Raw genomic sequence first — 19,512 nt, forward strand, 5'->3', positions numbered from 1 at the left:
GTTAGATATAAGGAGGAAGTTCTTTACTGTAAGGGTGGTGAGGCACTGAATGGGTTGCCCAGGGAAGCTGTGAATGCTCCATCCCTGGCAGTGTTGAAGGCCAGTTTGGACAGAGCCTTGGGTGACATGGTTTAGTGTGAGGTGTCCCTGCCCATGGCAGGGGGGTTGGAACTAGATGTTCTTAAGGTCCTTTCCAACCCTAACTATTCTATGATTGTATAATTCTGTAAGTAAAGGTACTTTTATGGAAAGGTGTTTCACTCCATGCTTTGTATGCTTTGTTTTTTTTCCTAAGGTGCGTTTTGATAGTATAGGGGGATTGAGCCATCATATCCTTGCACTTAAGGAAATGGTAGTGTTTCCTCTTCTCTATCCAGAAATATTTGAAAAATTCAAAATTCAGCCACCAAGGTAGGTCTGTTTACTTTTATTGTTTTATTTCGTTTTATTAAGTTCTGAAGAATGCTTCTCTTGAAAACCCATAGGAGATTATCTCCCTGAAGTGTTTTCAGTTCAAATAGACTTACATGTTTGCTACCCCACTTGTCTATCAATGTAATAAGTGGGATGAACAGTTACAAAATTCTAGTTGATTTTTCTCGTGGTAGGAAGTTAAACTTTGTGATTTAGTCAAAGTAAGAATTCGCGAGTGTTCTGTTAGTAGTACCTTGCCTTTCTTCCATTATGTCATCAAATATTTTACTAAATCAAGCTAAATGCTGATGTTTCTTCTATAGAAGTAATCTCAATAATGTTACAGTGTGGTTTTAATATATATCAGGTGTCTTGGCATGTGATTTAGATGGGTACACATAATCTAAGTAAATTAAAAATTTTGGGATATTTTTGTCATTTGAAGGACTTGAGTCTCTCCAAAGAAGTAACAAACACTGATTCAAGTATTAGCTAAGATTTAATTCTTGAGGAAGTATTTGACTTGTGTAAAACAGTCCTTTGGAAATTTAACTTGCTTTTGATTGATGTTCTCTACAGAGCAAAGATTTACTGATTTGAAGCATAAAACAATCTTAGATCTTATGAACTGTGTTGAACACACTAATAATGATAGTAGAACTTCAGTCTTTCTTCTCCAGGCTCCCTGTCTTCATTATAAAATTTGACTTGGAGTTTTTCAGGAGACATAAAATGAGTTTGTGACTGTGTTGATCCATTTATCTTCAGGGGCTGTTTATTCTATGGTCCTCCTGGAACAGGTAAAACCTTGGTAGCTAGAGCTCTAGCTAATGAATGCAGTCAAGGAGACAAAAAGGTGGCTTTCTTTATGAGGAAAGGAGCAGACTGTCTCAGTAAGTGGGTTGGTGAATCTGAACGTCAGCTTCGACTCCTTTTTGATCAGGTTAGAAGAAAATACATACTTTTCATAATTTCTCTCTATGTTGTTTGTTTTTGTTTTTGGTTTTTGTTTTGTTTTGTTTTAGACAGACAAAATTATTTGCAGTTAAAACTAAATAACTAAATCTTCATAAATAGGACAGGATTTGTCCGAATTATATATTTAGATGAAAAAATAGAGGAATGCTGGCAGCAGTTTTTCTTGCTCTGAAACGTAAGGAAGAAGGCTCTTGATTTGTCCGTTAATGAAGCAGACAAAGTAGTTTGGGTAAAAATTGGGGAAAAAAAGATAATTGGTGAGTTTGAGTTTGACTGGCATGTTCAAGATAAATGCTACATAGAGGAGAATGCAGGATTGCATCAGTTGTGTGTATTTTAGTGTCCTTATTTGGCTTGGAAGGTGATGGACAGAAGAGAGAGACACATAAAGCAGTGAAGTACAGTTTTCATACACAGGTGTCTAAACAAACAGGTTATAAGCAGATAAGATACTGTTCTCTGTAACTGAGTTTAAGGCATCTGCGTTTGTCTCTAATCTTTCCAACACACAGTAAAACTGATACACTGGTGCCATCTTGCTTATTCAGAGGAGAATGCAGTCTTACTTTGCTTTGAAACAGTGCTGGGGTTGAAAATTTCAGTTTTATTTTCAGACTGGATACTTTTAAACAAAGGTGTCTCAGTATGCATGTTAGTTTAGCGTGTCTTTGTTATAAAGTGTTTGTTCAGTGTTGATGGGTGAATTACGAATTAACAGTTAATTTTGGTTTTTTTGTTTTGCATACCAGGCATACTTGATGAGACCCTCTATAATCTTTTTTGATGAAATAGATGGCTTGGCTCCGGTCCGTTCTAGTAGACAAGATCAGATTCACAGGTAATATTTCTTGTATGCTACCATTATCTTCCTACATCCTACATTATCTTGATAAACTCGTAAGTGTAATTTTACTCAGTTCCCAAGAAAAGCTTTTACTTTTGCTTAAGCCCACTTACACTAGAAAGGACAGATTGTTGATTTGTTCTGGCATCAAAAGTCATCTTTTCAGTTCTTCAGGCAAACTGTAATTTGCTGGGAATGGAATTGAAGTGGAGATTACCCTTCTGCCACATTATTAACTTCAAGATTTCCACAACCGTTCTTCTGGTTGCTGGTTTTGTCCTGTAAACAGATTGTCTGTTACCAGTCCAACATAAAAAAGAGTTGGAAAAAAATCTGACTCTAAAATAATGAATTGTAATGCTCTGTAAATGACCTGGACAGCCCTGTCATTTTCTGGGTGTGCAGATTTATCTTGAGTTGCTATTGTGTCATTTTTTTTAAATGTTTTTTACATCAGTTTTCTGCTGGCTGAAATTTTTCCTGTCTGCCTTCAGTCTCAGTGTTCCTGTGCTTTTTAGGGCAATGCACTTGTGTCTTTCATCCTGTACATGGCATTTGTCTGTATGTCTTCCTCCATTCAAATGAGGGCATCAGGAAGGAAATTTTTAAGCCAGCAGGTTATGGCAACCTTTGTCTGGATGCATCTTTCTTCTTGATTCATTTTTCTTCTGCTACAGTTGCTCTAAACAGGACAATGCATACTCTGTTCATTAAATAGATTCCTGAGCCCACGTTTCCCAAAGCATTTAAAGGAGGAAGTTTATAAATTTGGTGTAATCCCTACTGGAGTCATAATACTAAGTATAATACAGATGATATTAAAAGTTTCCTTCATATTTTGAGACTTGAAATAGTTGTGCAGCTGTTGTTTTTTTTTAAACTTAACTTTTTTTTCTTTGAAACTCTGAATGTTGCAGTTAAAAAAGTAAAAATTCTGGCAGTGTTCCCTCCGCATTCTTTTTTTCAAAACTCTCTTCTAGCTCTATAGTGTCTACTCTTCTTGCCCTAATGGATGGACTGGATAATAGAGGTGAAATAGTTGTAATTGGTGCTACAAACAGACTGGATTCTATAGATCCTGCACTCAGGAGACCTGGTCGCTTCGACAGGGAATTTCTTTTCAACTTGCCTGATCAAAAGGTAAAACTTTATAGAGGAGATGTATACTAGAAGTGTTTCTTAATAATAAACATCTGAATGCCTGACCCAAGCTTATGAAATAATAAAATGCATTTTTACTTGTAAGAATGTTTCATTTTAGGAAGACATTTTTAGTAAAAACACATTATATACATAAAGTTGTACTGAACTTCAAATCTTCAGAATATAGTTAAAACTAAATGGAGAGCTAAATTGTTTGCATTAATTTGAATTGCTGATCTAAAACCTATGGTTTTATATGGATTTGTATAATGACCCCTAACTATTGAAGTTTTGGAAGTTATGGTAAGAGAAAATAGCTGTATTGACATGTTGACTGCTAAGCACATAACAGTTGTACACACAAAGCCAGACAACAGGAACATTTCCTTTTTCTAGACTTCTGTAATCTCAGCCATAATATATACTTTAAATTTACTTTGCATATTGATAGGTGTATTTGGATTCTGTAGAATTTTAGAATTAAATAGATTTGGAATTCATGTTTATTTACAGTGCTACTCTGCAGTAAAGTAGTTGGTGAGGCATTTGTCAGTAGAATCTGTTAATCATAGGTGCAGCAATTAAAAATTAAATTAGAAAATTATAATTCCTCATAGAACACGAGGTTTGATCATTTCATGTATAATAGTGTTGATTAAACAGCAATTAAAGTGTGCAACTGGTATACTGAAAACAATTACTGTATGTATATAAAATTAAAAAAGGAGACAAGACTTGCTCTTGACTTTTGAGCCCTAAATTCTGTTTTATGTATCTCAGAAACATGTCAAAATTCGGTAAAATAATTTTACATTCACCTGAAGAAATAATGCTTTTGTCTAAAAATATTATGACATAGAATTTTCTTGCTAATCTGGGGACTTTTTTTTCTCTCTCTCTCTTTTTTTTTTTTTTTTTTTTTGTAATTAGGCACGGAAGCACATTTTACAAATTCATACCAGGGATTGGAACCCCAAATTGTCAGATCCTTTCTTAGGGGAACTGGCTGAAAAATGTGTTGGTGAGTGTTATAATGTTGGTACTTTTACTATAGATGCTTTCTCTTCTGTGTAAAACCTTGAAGATATGTTAAATATATTGGGATAGTTTATTATTTTTACCTTTCTAAACTTCTGTACTTTCAACAACACACTTTTTTTGCTATAACAGAAATGCTTCTGTCTTACTAAAACAAACTGAGTAGCTAGTAGTTGTTTGAAAATACAGTTAATGTTTCCTTTTTGTAACATCACTGTCCTCATACAGGATACATACCCTCAAAATTAAGTGGGAATCAGAATCTTTAGGTAGACTGCACATTATAGTAATGTATTACAGAAGAGATAGGGAGACTTGTTTTTATTCTACCCTCTTGTGGAAGGGACGTACTTGTGTGGGGTTTTTTGGTTTTGTTTTTATTGACTCGCATGCTCTCCTCTGACATAAATCCAACAAACTAACGAGCCTTTCTAAGGATGAATTTTTTTCCAGATTGCTAGCACAGAACAACCTCAGAGGTAGATATAGGCGGGGGTGGGAAAAAAGCACCACACCATGAGTACATTAAATAAATCTTTGGAGCACCCAAAGACCTGCTGTACTGAATGGAGGATGGTTGTTCAAGATAAACCTGCTGCTTAAAAGTTCATCAGAAATAAACCCATATATTTTTATAGTGAATTTAACAGAGGAAATGACCCTAAAACACAAACCACAATCTCTTCTCAACAATTTGTCATGCAAAGATCCATTCTCTGTCAGTCATCTGCTTGGACAAGCACTGAAGTTCTTAGAAACAGGATGGTCTCAAATACCTGTGCATTGGAATCCATCATCAGAGAAATAAGAACTTTAAATAGAACATCAGCCCATTCAGTCATCTACAGTACATCCGAATTATCCTCTTCATCTACAGGGACATCTATCATCGAAGCAACATCCCTCCGCTTTTGATGCACAAAGACCTCCACAACTTCTGGTGAGGAGAAAACATAACTGTCCAGCAAACATCAGTTTAAGCTTTGCTGCGTATAAGACAGCATGTGCCAAACCCATTTTGTGTAAATTCTGCTTGATTTGTACAAGGACTTGGTGCTGCTTAGTGGGAGAGAGGGGAATAGGTGGGATAAAACCCAGTTGTCTTAGAAAATTCACCATATTTCTGCATTGAGAACACAAGTTTGTATTTTAAAATTTCAGACCATTGGGAAAGCTGTTTGTAAGTTTGATTGGAAGCCATTCTTTGTGCTCAGTAAAGCCTGTCAGTTCTGTGGAAAAGTCAGCTTGCAAAAAGAAATACCATTTCCTGTTTTCTTTGCTTTTTCTACTGTCCAGCTACTGTGCACTTGATTGTCTCCATTCAGTATCTTGGAATTTAACTGTTTCCGTACATCCAAGATTAAAACCTTCTGACTATTGCAAGAACTTTTAAAACCAGCTAAAGTAAGACTGGTTTATCTTCTTCATCATGAGATTGCCTCATCATTTCTATAAGTGAAATCTGCAGGAACTAATTACTTAAACAGACTTTTCCAGATTCTTTGCAGCCATTGCAAATCAGGCTCATTGGCACAATTATCGTATATGATACAGTATATATTGGTCTCCGATTTCCTCTTGTGCAGCTTTTCTTTAAAAATCTACAAAAGTTCCTCCCTGCGAAAAAAAAACCAAAACCCGGTACTCTGCCTTCCCCAAGTAAAAGCTGCCTAGACTCAGCAGGCTTTTTGCACAGCATGGTTTATACCTCTCTCCGATTCAGCAAACTTGGCAACACTTAACTACAAGAGTATGGATCCTAATGAAGAAAGCTGCTGAAATATTCCCAAAGTAAATGACTTTGGGGAAGCAGGTGTATGTGCGACTTGGAACTTTTTAACATCCAGGGGTGTAATTATAAAGAAATTAGAAGGGAACAGCCCCAGGACTTGTAAAAAATAGGTTATTTCCTGAGGGTTGATTTTTGTCCCAGGTGTTATGGATCACATACCTTTTTGGAGATTTCTATGTATGTGAGGATTAAAGAACCCACTTCAGTGAATGGCTGCATGACTGCAATGTGTGCGAGACAAAGTGAAGCAGCTTGGGGAGAGTACAGAATTGCTCAGAAGACCTCATGCTGATGTCTTAGTACCTTCAATAAACACAAGTAATTACTTTTTTTTCTCCTTATTGGAGATGGGCCCCAGATACCTTGAACTTCTAAAATTCTTCCTTCTCTCTTGGGCTCACTTCATTGTTCTGAATGATAACTTCCTGTAGTTAGAGAGGCTGCTACCTGTTAACTCAGTCTTATAGGAAACAAAACAAACTAGCAACCAAAAAGATGCATCTGTCATCTTGCAGTGGTGTAGTAAAAGTTATTTAAATAATGCTAAATAGAATTGTAAAGAAGCATACCATCACACTCAAGATGTTAAAATACTCTATTCTGTCCTTACTACTGCAGGAGTATTTTGTAGCAAAATGACACCTTGTTTCTTTCCTAACCTATTGTAATGATGTAGGGGGAAGTTTTGGCATTAGTGTTTGTTTCTCACAATCTTTTGAAAAAAAGAAAAAAAAAAAAACAGTTATTTCTCATTTCCATCATCATGCTGAGTTGTTGGCTAGCTCTCTTTCCCTGCAGTCCATTTTAGGAGTTGCAGGGAGTTGCATGACAAATTGAAGAATTGGTCAAGTTTATTCACCTAAGCATCACCCAGTTTCATAGGAGTTTGTTGCAGGTTTTTGAGGTGGATATTAGAGTTTTAAAGAAGACATGATTTCTGCACTATAGGGGTGGAAGAGTATGGCTTTAAAACTGCAGTGATCAAAGTGCAGTCTTTGGAAACCTATACAGGAATCCACTTGTTTGCCATCCTACTCTTTGAAATACTTCAAAATATTAAGTGTAGTGTGGTGGTTATGGGTAGAGCAAAATGGGTACTTGACAAGAATACTTGTTTTGTGCTAAGTTAAGGCATGCCAGTACATTTTGCCTGCCAAATTGAGCATCCTTTGTGAGCTGCTTCAGAAAATGGAAGGAAAAACACTGAACCTTGGTGTTTATATTATAGTGTCAATTTGGGCGAAAATAGGTTCAGGTTATTTACAGTTGGCATGATAGATTTTATTTTGCTTTGACAATACTACATTTTTCTTCCTCTTCATCAGTGTGCATTTACTATTTAGAACTAAAAATGCTTTTTAATATTCTATGGTATTTTTCCAGTTTTCCTGTCACTGAAATGGATGTGTACAGTATGCACAAGAGAGTCCCTCAAAAAGAGAGACCAATTATTAGTCTTCAAATGTAATTGCTCCTGAGAAATGAAAAAGTAGAAATGGAGACTAATTGTGTATCTGATCACCTGAGAGTTTAATTTTTAAAATAGGCTACAGGCTATTATTTCCTAATTTTGCAATTCTTTGGAGATGTACAAGCGGTGATTAAAATGATTGTTAGAAGGTGATATTACAGCATTTATTAATAGAAAAATTGAAAAGGATGTAGCTCCTGAGCTGGTGAATCTTTTGTCATGAAGATACTAAACTAGTTTTTAAGGTGACAGGCATTCAGGGTGCTATATCTCTAGCACATCTTTGATTTAAATTTTGATTTAGTGCTCCCAGCATTTTTTGTTTAATCTACTGTGCTTGTTAGATGAAAAGTGGACCGGTTTAAATGGGAATGCGAACAAATCAGAAATTAGGGAAAAAACCTTGGTTTTGATTTTCTGATGCACCTGTAGTTACTGTCTTAATGGGTTCACATGGTTGATGGAGTTTGCCTTCATGGTTTTGATTATTCGTGATAGAGGTTAGCTAAATACAACCTTATTGCTGAAAGTAATTAGTTTCCTATTGATTAGTATAGTGGATGTAACGCATTTCAAATGTCACGTGTCAGGGTAACTTGTGAATTGCTACATACTTCTATATAGCAGTCACAGTGAGTGCTCATCAAGTTTATACCATTATCACTACTAATCTTACTATAAGATTGGGAAGCTTATTTCAAAAGTTGCAGAAGGAGTCTGATATTTATGGTGATCTTCTGTTTGGTGGGGTTGTTTTTTGTGGGTTTTTTTGTTCGATTTTTTTTTTAAAGGTATTTTTCAAGTATACATGAGAAACTCATCTGGAATTTGAAGTCTCACCTTATGTAAGTCACCTTTGTAGCTGAAAAAGTTGGTATCTTTTATTATTATCTTCCAAATTTTTATGTCTGAAAGATGGGGATGGAAGATTGTCTTACATATTGCTTCCTTTTTTATTTTTCAACACTGTGTATGGAATCAGCCTTGTTTGTTGTTGCCATATGGATCTTGTAAAAGTGCGCATACCAGCAGCACATCAGAGGGTAGAGAGAGAAACAAGACAGGGTTCAGTTTTGGGACTCTGTGCTGCCAGAAGACCAATACAATAATAGAGAAGAAAAATGATTAAAAAGAAAATACAGAGAAGAAGAAAAGGCAAAAGCTGTAGGACAGGGAGGACGATAAAAAAAGTTAAAAAAAAGGTTGACTGAGTATAATTTCACCAAATAATTGATTAATTAGTTTCTATAAGCATTTTTCTGCAAACCCATGAACTTTTATGTGGCAGTACCTCACTGCAGCATGTTTTCCTATAGCGACTATAATTCTCTAAAAGACTTTTCCCACTGGAATGGTGTTTCACGTTTTTTGAAAGGTGGAACTATGGTGCTACAAAATACCGTGGCATATTATTGTCTCTTGCTGAGAGAGATGGAAAAATTTGAAATCTAATTTCTAGCTCTGGGGAAAAATCCCAAGCCATTAGTACTGCAGAAGACACAGAGGTATTAAGTCTCTCAGTATTTCATAATTATCAGATCTGTGTTTTTCAGTGATGATGAAGCAATCATAGGTAACCACCTGTAGTTATTTATGAAGCCGGTCTAAATTAAAATTCTAGTGCTTTTTGATCATTTTTCTAGTCTTCTGGTTATATTAGTAAAATTATGAAACTAAAAAAGAGTCTGAAAAAATGTCCTGATAGTAAAATTTCACATCCTTCCGAGAGTCCACAGCATGCTTTTTTCAACAAGAGGTGTCATCTCTTCCATATTCTACTCATTAAACACTTCTCTTTATACTGCTCATTTTCTCAGTATGTAAAAGTTTAAAGTTGGTAATGTTCATCCAGTAGAACAAAATTACTATTAAAAATTATATTCATGTAGAGATATTAAAATAGAAAAGGAGGAGGGGGACTGGCTTGTTAAAATTGCACACATACTTTAGACAATATTAAGAAAAAGAAAGCCATGACAGAGCAATAACCCTGGGATGAAAATACACTATATATTGTGCTATATAATCAAAACGTACGTCAGTGTGGAATTAATTTCTTACTATATTTCAATATTCCTGGACATAATTTCTTGGTACATAACACAGTCACTGGATTATGACCTGATGCCTTTTGGCAGATGCTTTGTGGACATTAACAATTAAGTATTACTGATTGTTTTTAGCTTTGCTAAATTTTAGCAAGGCTATTTCATGGGGGATATTTTTGGTTTTGTGTGCCCTAGGGTACTGCGGAGCTGACATAAAAGCACTTTGCACTGAGGCTGCCTTGATTGCCCTGAGACGACGCTATCCCCAGATTTATGTGAGCAGTCAGAAACTGCAGCTTGATGTTTCTTCAGTAGTTCTCAGCGCGCAGGACTTTTATCATGCAATGCAGAATATTGTGCCTGCTTCCCAACGTGCCGTGACGTCTTCAGGACATGCGTTATCTCCTGTGATCAGACCACTGTTGGAACGTACCTTCACTAACCTTCTTGAGGTTTTACACAAAGTGTTTCCTCATGCTGAATTCAGCCAGGGTGACAAAAGTGAAGGTATGTGGTTTGGTTTGGGCTTGCTTTTTGCAAATGCTGTTAGAATTTGGAAATATTTCAGCTGGCTTCCTTGTATTGCTAGCTCTAAATGTGGTGTGTATTTATTTGATTCAGAGTGTTAATGTGTTTATACAATCCACTTGGATGTTCAGAATTATTTTTGCTGATTCCAAGCTGCTGTGGAATTTAATAAACTGGCCTGTATAGACCAAGATCCTATAGGAAAGAGTGCCACCTGAAAAAAGGAGAACCCCCAAGTAATTTGCAAATTAGGTACAAGAAATAATGGAGATACTCAGGCAAAACAAAATTAAGTAGTAAGGTAATGTTGTGTTGGTAGTAGGACCTGGAATTGGTGCTCCTGTGTTGGTATGTTAGGACCTGGAATGGGTGTTCCTGTTTTGAGTGTCCCTTATCTGTGCCGTGTCCTTTGTGGATGGGGCACAAGCAGGCTGCAAAGGAGTGATGTGGGGAGCTTGCAGCACAGTTGATGAGATTGCAGTTCGCTGAGATACCTAAGCCTATGCAATGGTCATTGACTGGTTAAGGAGAAAGTCCTGAGGCTTCCCTCCCCTTGACCTGTCCAGGTTCATTTCTCATCCTCTGAGGTGCTTCTGCTGGCTTAGCAAGAGGAGAACTATCTGCTGTTTCGTCACGTTAGCTTTTTGACAAATTAATGAGTAAAATCAACTCACTAAGGGGTCTGATGTATGCCAGAACACTGCTGCAATGGGAGCAGTGTGAGTGCAGTGAGAAAGCAGGGAATAAGAAGGAATGCAATGGACTGTTTTGACTGCAGTGAGTCAATAGGTTCTGTTTTTTTTTTTTTTTTTACCTAGTTCTTCTCTGAGACACACTTTAATAGTTACCCTGGTCATTTCTTGGAAGTTTAATTTGAACAAGGTATCTTAGTTTTGATACCTCGTTTTTCTGACATACTATTTTCTACTGTTCTTATCTGGGATCGCCCTTATTCCCCCAGCTGTGTAAGCAGTACTTGTGGTTGTGTGTGATTAATTTGAAAATAGTCCGAATCTGTGACAGCCATGACTTTCTTTGTATTTTTACTCCAGAACACGCTTTCAGACTGCAGCCCGGGCAGCTAAAGATGATCCTTGTGCGGGCAGCGGTTCCTCCAGCCCAGCTGTCCGCTTTTGCTCTGTCCCTTCCGGTTACTCTAGTACTTCAGGCTCTTTGTTAAACCATTTTAGCCAGAAAACACATTAAAAAAATGATGTATTTTTGTCGGGTTAGTTTTCTGCTGACTGTGGGATAGTTGGAGGTTTTAATAAGTGTTGAAGTTGGCATGAGATTAGGGCCTGGGAGCATGTAGTGGTTGCTAGGGGGAAATGAGCTGGTTTGCAGCTGCAGTTGGGTTGTATTAGGCTCCCTTGACCAGATCAGGTTCTCATAACCAAAGTTGTTTAAGGTGTTAAAGTCTCCATATACTGTTAACTTGCTGGTAATGCCCAACATAGAGATAGTCATTATTGTTGAAGGAATGAATTAGGAGTCCCTGGCTTTGTTGTAAAGTTCTAGTTATGAGTATTTTCCTCAGTTACATTCTTTACAATCCTATTTATTGCTACGTAACTGCTTACAAAGTGAGTTTGGAAGCATTTATTGATTTAAATAGTAGTTTTACTAGATAATTCTGCTGCTATGGCTACTTTAAAATATTTGTAGATAGTCAGTTTTGAAGATACATGGACTAAGGTTTCTTTTAACATGTCTGCTGTACCTTGATTGTTATTCTTAACCCCTTAAGCCCCCCAAAATATTGAATAATAAGCTTAATCTGTGTTAGAAGCAGCAAAATCCACTTTCATGTATGATGATTATAAATGTAAATGTAGATTACACACTAGGGCTTCAGTTTTTCTTAAATTTGGAGCCAGGTATGTAGCAGATGCTTACTCGTGTGCTTACACTCGGCAAATTTGGTTTTCTACATGTTTTTGAGTTCACTAATGATACCTGTTTCTCAAAATCCAGTGAGTCAGGCATACAAGAAAAGAATATCACAGAGGCTTGATGCTTGGGATTAAAAGATGGGCTGCCATTTAAAATAATTATATATTTTAGGAAATGAAGGCTGTGTCCAGTGCATGAGCATAGGTTTTATCCTGTGGTCTACCCTATGGCCTGCCTTTGATATAGCAGAAAAATTTTGCCTATTTAGGGACTGGAGGGAGCCAAGAGTTAGGAGGCCAATGTCCATTTGATTTGGAAGGCCTCTGCTCTTGCCGGAGCTACGTGTCGAGCAGCTTCTGAATTGTTTTTTCTTGCTATGGACTGGCTTTCATTGTCTCTTAACAATTTATCCTTGGACTGTATGTGCAGATGCATATAGCCCTTAGATGGCATCTCTGTCCAACACTTAATGCTGCTTTGAAGTTCATTCCTTTGTCCTGTGGTGGTGGTTTGATCAGCCTAGTGGGACCTGTGCCATGCCTTCATGTAAATCAGGCAAATTATGCAGTGGGTCATACATCTGAGAGTAACACCTCTCTCTGTATTTCACTCTTCCATTTCATAGCAGTCCATTTTCTAAGCAGTGGTGGCCAACTTGAGCTACTGTTAGGTTGTCCAGAGGTTGCCCAGAGCACAGTGTGCTGCAGTGAGTCTGCGATGTTCTCAGAAAGGCTGCTCATTCATTGCAGAGCATTCGCTTCCTCAGGAGACCTGGCCTCTGCACTGCTCTTACTGTTCAGCTGAGTGGCTGTGAGCATTTTCATCCCATCATTGTAGACTGTTTTTAATATGGGAGTGAGAATGAGTGGCTTGTATAGGGTAACATTAACTGAACTCCTTTCCTGGGGCAGTTAAAGATGTTGCAACAGTATTTTCCCATTATCAAATCGCAGCAGTCCACTTTTAATCCCATTGTGGCTTTGGTGACTAATTTAGCTGTATCTGATTTTCAGCTGTCAACTGATTATTTTGTTTTAGTGCCATATTTGTAATTTTTGTAGTTGTTTGTCCCTGCAGTCTGCCTTTTGAATGTAATCAGTCTTTTAGATTTTAGTTTCTGAAAGTTTATAATGCACTCCAGTTCATTATACTAATTACTAGCAAAGGGATTAAAATAGGTTAAGGTGTAGTAAATGAACTTGGAATGAATTGAAATGACTATGATAAACAGTAATTTGATATTTTCTGGCAGATGATCAGAGGGTGGAAAGCAGCTCTTCATAAACGTATATTGTCTCAGTAGTTGTGCTGAGAATAATTTTGGAAGAAATGTACCTGTAAAAATTTGGGCACTTAGAGCAAGTAAATAAGTACAAAGTTCTATGTCGTCTGAGGAATTGCAGATTTTATAGCTTTATCCTTGAAAAACCTCTAACTGTGAAATAAAACCAAAGGAAGCATTTCATAACAAGTTAAACGTTTGTATTCAGGAAGTTGTTCTGCTTGATGGTTTAAAAATATAAATTGTAATTATGATTAGACTTCTACAATATTTAATTTGTTTTGGTTTTTGAAGTAATAAGTACTTATTATTCTGTGTTCTGATAGTTAAACGCATTTTTTTCTATGTTTGAAAATGTGTTATAATTTACATGAACAAAATTGTAATGTCTTTTCTTGCTTGTTGTGCATATATTGAGAAGTGATAAGATTCTAATTAATATATTTCTTGGAACAGATGTACCAAGTTTATTATTAGATGATAGTGATGATGAGAATGCTTCATCAATTTTTGAGACAAGCTGTCACTCAGGATCACCAAAGAAACAGTCATCAGCTGCTATACGTAAACCCTACCTTCATTTTACAATGTGAGTGTTTCTCTAAATACATGTAATCAGATATGTGCAACTGTTTGTCGGTGACATGGACAGTGGGATTGAGTGCGCCCTCAGCAAGTTTGCTGATGACACCAATCTGTGTGGTTCAGTTGATATGCTGGGGGGAAGGAATGCCATCCAGAGGGACCTTGACACACTTGTGAGGTGGGCTGATGCCAACCTTACAACGTTTCACCATGCCAAGTGCAAGGTCCTACACCTGGGTTGGAGAAATCCCAGGCACAGCTACAGGTTGGGCAGAGAAGAGATTCAGAGCAGCCCTGCAGAGAAGGACTTGGGAATGTTGTTCAATGAGAAAATGAACATGAGCCAGCCTCAGTGTGCGCTCGCAGCCCAGAAAGCCAACCGTATCCTGGGCTGCATCGAAAGGAGCGTGACCAGCAGGTTGAAGGAGCTGATCCTGCCCCTCTACTCTGCTCTCATGAGACCTCACTTTTGGAGTATTGTGTGCAGTTCTGGTGTCCTCATCATAAAAAGAACATGGAACTATTGGAACAAGTGCAGAGGAGGGCCATGAGGATGATCAGGGGACTGGAGCACCTCCTGTATAAAGATAGGCTGAGAAAGTTGGGGATGTTCATCCTGGAGAAGAGAAGGCTGCATGGAGACCTCGTAGCAGCCTTCCAGTATCTGAAGGGGGCCTATAGGGATGCTGGGGAGGGACTCTTCATTAGGGACTGTAGTGATAGGACAAGAGGTAACGGATTCAAACTTAAACAGGGGAAGTTTAGATTGCATATAAAGAAGAAGTTTTTTCCTGTTAGGTTGGTGAGGCACTGGAATGAGTTGCGCAGGGAAGTTGTGAATGCTTCATCCCTGGCAGGTGACATGGTTTAGTGTGAGGTGCCCCTGCCCATGGCAGGGGGTTTGGAACTTGATGATCTTAAGGTCCTTTCCAACCCTAACTATTCTATGATTCTATGAAAGCTGTAATTCTACATTAGGAAAAGTATCAAAGAAGATCTTTTTCTTTGTGGTGGCAATGCTGTTCTGTAATAAAAACACTTTACTGTGTGGACAAGACTTTTAGATATGTGAATGATCTTGGGAAGGGCCACATCGTAGGCACAATACTCAGAAGTAGTTTGGGACAGGCAGGTGGAGCTTAGAAGTAAGAATGTCAACAGCAGTTCTTAATTATAACAAATTATTTTGATTTGAAAGATGAAGAACTGGGAAGAGAGGTATGTAAGAATATCTTGGAGGGATTGTTTGTTTTTCCTGGGTCTGAAGTATTGTTGAGCTTCTGCAGCTGTTTGGATGCATTAACGTGATTAATGCTTTAGCATTTCTAACATCTTTTCTGTATTGTTTTTTCATGGAATATTTTGGGAAAACGGAAATATAGAAAGCGTGTGTGAAATTTGGATGAGTCTTCCCTGTATAAATTGGACTGACTACAGTAATTAACAATGATAAACTAACACTTATTTGTCTTGTATTAAGAATAGTTTTAGACTACTTTTTGAGGGGTTCTGCAGGGAGTTTGCTAAATAAAGAAAATGAGGTTAGGGAAAGTGTACAGTAGTAGGACTGTTTAGTAGAGCCATCTTGTGGAAAACGGAAAAATTTTTTTGTGTAATGCACATAGTACATACTCAAGTATTTTAATGCCAAATTTAAGCTTTCTATTGGGAGGTTGCGAGGGGGGAACCCAAAAGCAAAACAATAGTATATGTTTGGGTGGATATGTGTTTAAATAAAATAATCTTGATGAGTATATTTATTTTTGTAAAGTATGTAAACCTCTCTTAAGCTATCTTTCTGAGCATTTTTGATCACTGTCTGTGTGTGTAACCACCGCCACAACTGAGAAGCCAAAAGTCAACAATGTTGATAGCTGTTACAAAAGATTTAACCTGAAATAAAACCAGCCAGGTTTGTTGCACTGCCAAGATGGTTGATGTGCAGATAAAAAATGCTTTAATGAGGTCAGAGGCAAATTAATTAAAAAAGAACCCTTTGGTTTCATAATCAATTTTCTATACATGGGAAAGACTTATAGTGGAAAAAACAAATGATTCTCTCTTCATGTCTCACTTCTCCCCAAAACAGGGTAACCCCCACCTAACAAACAAACAAAACCCCCCAAATCCTTGAATGCACTCCTTACAATTTCTTCTCAACAGCAAAAGCAAAAAATAAATTTACCTTTGCAATTTTTCCTTCAAAATCTTTTGTCTGTCTGAAAATCTACTGAATAGAAGCGTGTGGTTATGCTAGAATAGAAGAAGAATAGTGATTTATTCAATTGTATTTTTTAATTAAAGTATTGAAATCTTAGGTGGATTTTGGAAGTTTGGGTAGTACTTAAGAGATGAATGGATTGACCTGGGATTCCTGAGGCTGCTGAAGAGATGCTGTAGTAGTTAGGACTGAAGTAGACATGATTAAATGAATATCTTCACTGGAAGTCCATGGAGTCTTCTTACATGCTCAAGAAATTAATTCTAAATAAACTGGGTAGTCAGAATTTTCGTGCATTTAGTGTACGCATGGTTTTGCATAGATGGGTTTGAATTGTTGTGAAATCAAAGAATAGACAAAGCTTGAGCTTTGGAGTAGTGTTAAGGTATGGTAGAGTTAGTTGAATCTTTTTTCACTGTCATAGGAACCTTACCCATTTCTGAAAATCTTTTGGATTCTAAAATACCTTACTACATATATTGTTCCATTGATAACATTGGCAAGTTAATTTTACTTTGCAACTTTTGCTCTGTTGTAGGTCAGCTTATCACCAGCCAACTTCTTACAGACCAAGGTTACTGCTATCTGGAGAGAGAGGCTCGGGTCAGACTTCGCACCTTGCTCCAGCACTGTTGCACACTCTTGAAAAATTCTCTGTACACAGGCTAGATCTGCCAGCACTTTATTCAGTCAGTGCCAAAACGCCTGAAGAATCATGTGCACAGGTGACATTGCAGATTATTTTGTAACGAGTAAAAGATGTAATTCTGGAACAGATTAGTTGAATCAATATAAAGGCAGCTAACTGGAATGTAACTTTAAAGCTAGGTTTTCATAGGCTCCTTCTATTTTCATGTTTAAAAGAAAGGGATCTCTAGAGGGTGATTGAGATCTCTCTGCTGACTAGTGAGAGTAATTACGTTTTTAACTTGCCCCCTTAGTCACATACCTAATATCCAGTAAATTTAATCCGGGTATTCAGTTCCTGAATTTTGTTTTATTAGCTTGTGTATGAATTGGTGTGCTGTGGTTCTGGGTTCATATACTCAGTTTTAAATGTTTCAGGTTTCAAAACAGTTTGCGGTGGATTTTGCATGGATTGCAGTCTAGTTTAATTTTCATCCTGACTGTTCAGTTTTAGCAAGTTTTTAAAGCATATATGACAAGTAGTTGTTCTGTAGTCTCCCTAGCACACAGACTTCCTAGCTAACAGTCACAAACATGTTTAGAAAACCTTTCTGTTTAGATAATTACTTTTTACTGGAACATTTTTATATAAAATATCACAAATATGACTAATTTCCTAGTCCACAAGAATTTTATTACTCACAAGTGATAATAACAATTCATTTCTTAGTTTAAATACCACTGTTTCTTTTAATTAGATCTTTCGTGAAGCTCGAAGAACAGTACCAAGTATTGTTTACATGCCTCATATTGGTGATTGGTGGGAAGCTGTCAGTGAAACTGTGAGAGCTACTTTTCTAACTTTGCTGCAAGACATACCATCTTTCTCCCCTATATTTCTGCTGTCTACCTCTGAGTCCATGTATAGTGATTTGCCTGAAGAGGTAAGTTTATGCTGGAAGCAGGCATTGTTAAGGGAGGTATGTGAATGTTTTGATCATGTAAAACCATTCTGTTTTGCAGTGGTTTTCTAATGTAATTTAAAATATGTAAAACTGGAAATGTAATATTAATTAAATGTTTGTAATCTTCTTTAATGAGGACTGTATGCCCATATTACTGATTTTCATAATCTTCATGCTACTTTGAGAGGACAAAATTGTTCATTTTGACAAATTACTCCACTGTAATTAAATGCAGATTTCGTCTAAAGGCCTAACCTTTAGCTTTACATATTCTGAGGCTCAGGATGGGGGAGGGGTGTTCCTGTTTTTTTCCACAACCCTTTTACTGTTTTTTTTCCCATCCTGCCCTTTCTCCTTTTTTTTCCACTGCAGAGGTGGCTGTTGGTATCATGGGGTACTGCAAGTTTAGTTCCTGCAGAAAATTCAGTGAGAATTACAAGGATTTGTTTTCCCTAAGCTGTATGTGCAGCTTTCAGTAGAGTTTACTGTCTTCTTTCCTGTAGCTAATTTTGATAAGTTTATTCATGTATTTTTGAGTGGCAGCTCAATTTTCTTTTTTCTTTTTTTTCTAGGTGAAATGTATTTTCAGAATCCAGTATGAAGAGGTTTTCTATATTCAGAAACCAAGTGAAGAAGACAGATTGCGATTTTTCAAAGGGTTAATTCTTGATGAGGCAGCAGTGCCCCCACCAAGAAGGAAACAGGCTGGTAAACTAAGTTACAGTAAAAACAATTATAGTGTGGTCTGAATGTTTTGTGATGTTTTCCTTTTTCAAAAGGTATGGGTAAATGACAGTGTAATTCACATGTGACAGTGTTAATTACTGCCCAGAATAAATTTTGTGCATTACATTTATCAGGTTTGGAAATGGGAGAATTATGGGGCTAAGCATGCAGTCATAGTTAGATCAATGAGGCAGATTAAGTATATAATGAAATCTGGAGTGGCATAATCCCAAGAATCATTGTCTTGTTACTATTTCCATTGTCTGACTTCTTGTTTTTTTTCCCTAGCTCTTCGTGCTCTGGAAGTTCTTCCTCTTGCACTGCCATGCCCTGCCCGTGAGCTGTCAGAAGCAGAGAAGCAGCGAATGGAGGACCAGGAAGAGAACACATTGAGAGAGCTGCGGTTGTTTCTCAGGGATGTTACCAAGAGGCTGGCCACAGACAAACGCTTTAACATCTTCAGCAAACCGGTGGATATTGAAGAGGTCTTGTTTCAGTAATGTGCAAACAATGAAGTTGAAACACTTAGAAAAAAGAATATAAATTGAAAAAAGGAAATTGATATTAGATGCTTGGTCCATTATCTTTCCAGGCTAAAATGCTGATTTGTAGCTGGTGAGATAGTCACAGCCTCATCATGTGTGGTGCAAGGAGTTGGAGCGTGTTCTTTGGCTATATGAGTGACCTTGTGCATTCTTGTCAATTTTATAACTGAAATCAGCATTTAGAAATGCCATTGCTCCTACTGCTACCAGTGCTCCTGAAATATTTGAAACCATAAATATAATTCTTTAATAAAAGCTTTTACAGCATTGTAATCGTAGGCATGATAATACTGGGAAAGTGATCTATGTTCTGTAATGTATTCAGCATTAATAGTATTGTTGAATAATTTCAGCAGTAATGCTTGTGGATGCCATTAATCACAGATGGTAGCACATTATAAAGCATTAACTG

At 37.1% G+C, this 19,512-nt stretch overlaps 2 protein-coding genes across 6 annotated transcripts in view; one reads left to right on the forward strand and one right to left on the reverse strand.

Moving 5' to 3' along the window:
* The window catches only part of LOC133222549 (uncharacterized), a 146,788-nt gene that overhangs the window by 57,450 nt on the left and 69,826 nt on the right, over positions 1-19,512 (reverse strand). The gene's annotated exons all lie outside the window — the stretch shown is intronic.
* Positions 1-19,512, forward strand: part of ATAD2B (ATPase family AAA domain containing 2B) — an 82,013-nt gene that overhangs the window by 29,773 nt on the left and 32,728 nt on the right. For 4 of the 5 annotated variants that reach the window (XM_061372327.1, XM_061372329.1, XM_061372330.1 and 1 more), the window contains 11 exons: positions 296-411; positions 1,183-1,357; positions 2,142-2,230; positions 3,217-3,376; positions 4,310-4,400; positions 9,924-10,235; positions 13,888-14,020; positions 16,776-16,962; positions 17,623-17,808; positions 18,402-18,537; positions 18,844-19,040. In XM_061372327.1, the coding sequence (XP_061228311.1) occupies positions 296-411; positions 1,183-1,357; positions 2,142-2,230; positions 3,217-3,376; positions 4,310-4,400; positions 9,924-10,235; positions 13,888-14,020; positions 16,776-16,962; positions 17,623-17,808; positions 18,402-18,537; positions 18,844-19,040 (1,782 nt within the window). The remainder of the gene's footprint in view (positions 1-295; positions 412-1,182; positions 1,358-2,141; positions 2,231-3,216; positions 3,377-4,309; positions 4,401-9,923; positions 10,236-13,887; positions 14,021-16,775; positions 16,963-17,622; positions 17,809-18,401; positions 18,538-18,843; positions 19,041-19,512) is intronic. The other variant, XM_061372328.1, reaches the window with a different exon arrangement.

The sequence above is a fragment of the Neopsephotus bourkii genome, unplaced genomic scaffold (genome assembly GCF_033783945.1).
Source record: "Neopsephotus bourkii isolate Nb327-2 ecotype Australia unplaced genomic scaffold, CSIRO-AGI_Nbou_v1 NB_1600, whole genome shotgun sequence".
Taxonomy (NCBI): Eukaryota; Metazoa; Chordata; class Aves; order Psittaciformes; family Psittacidae; genus Neopsephotus; species Neopsephotus bourkii.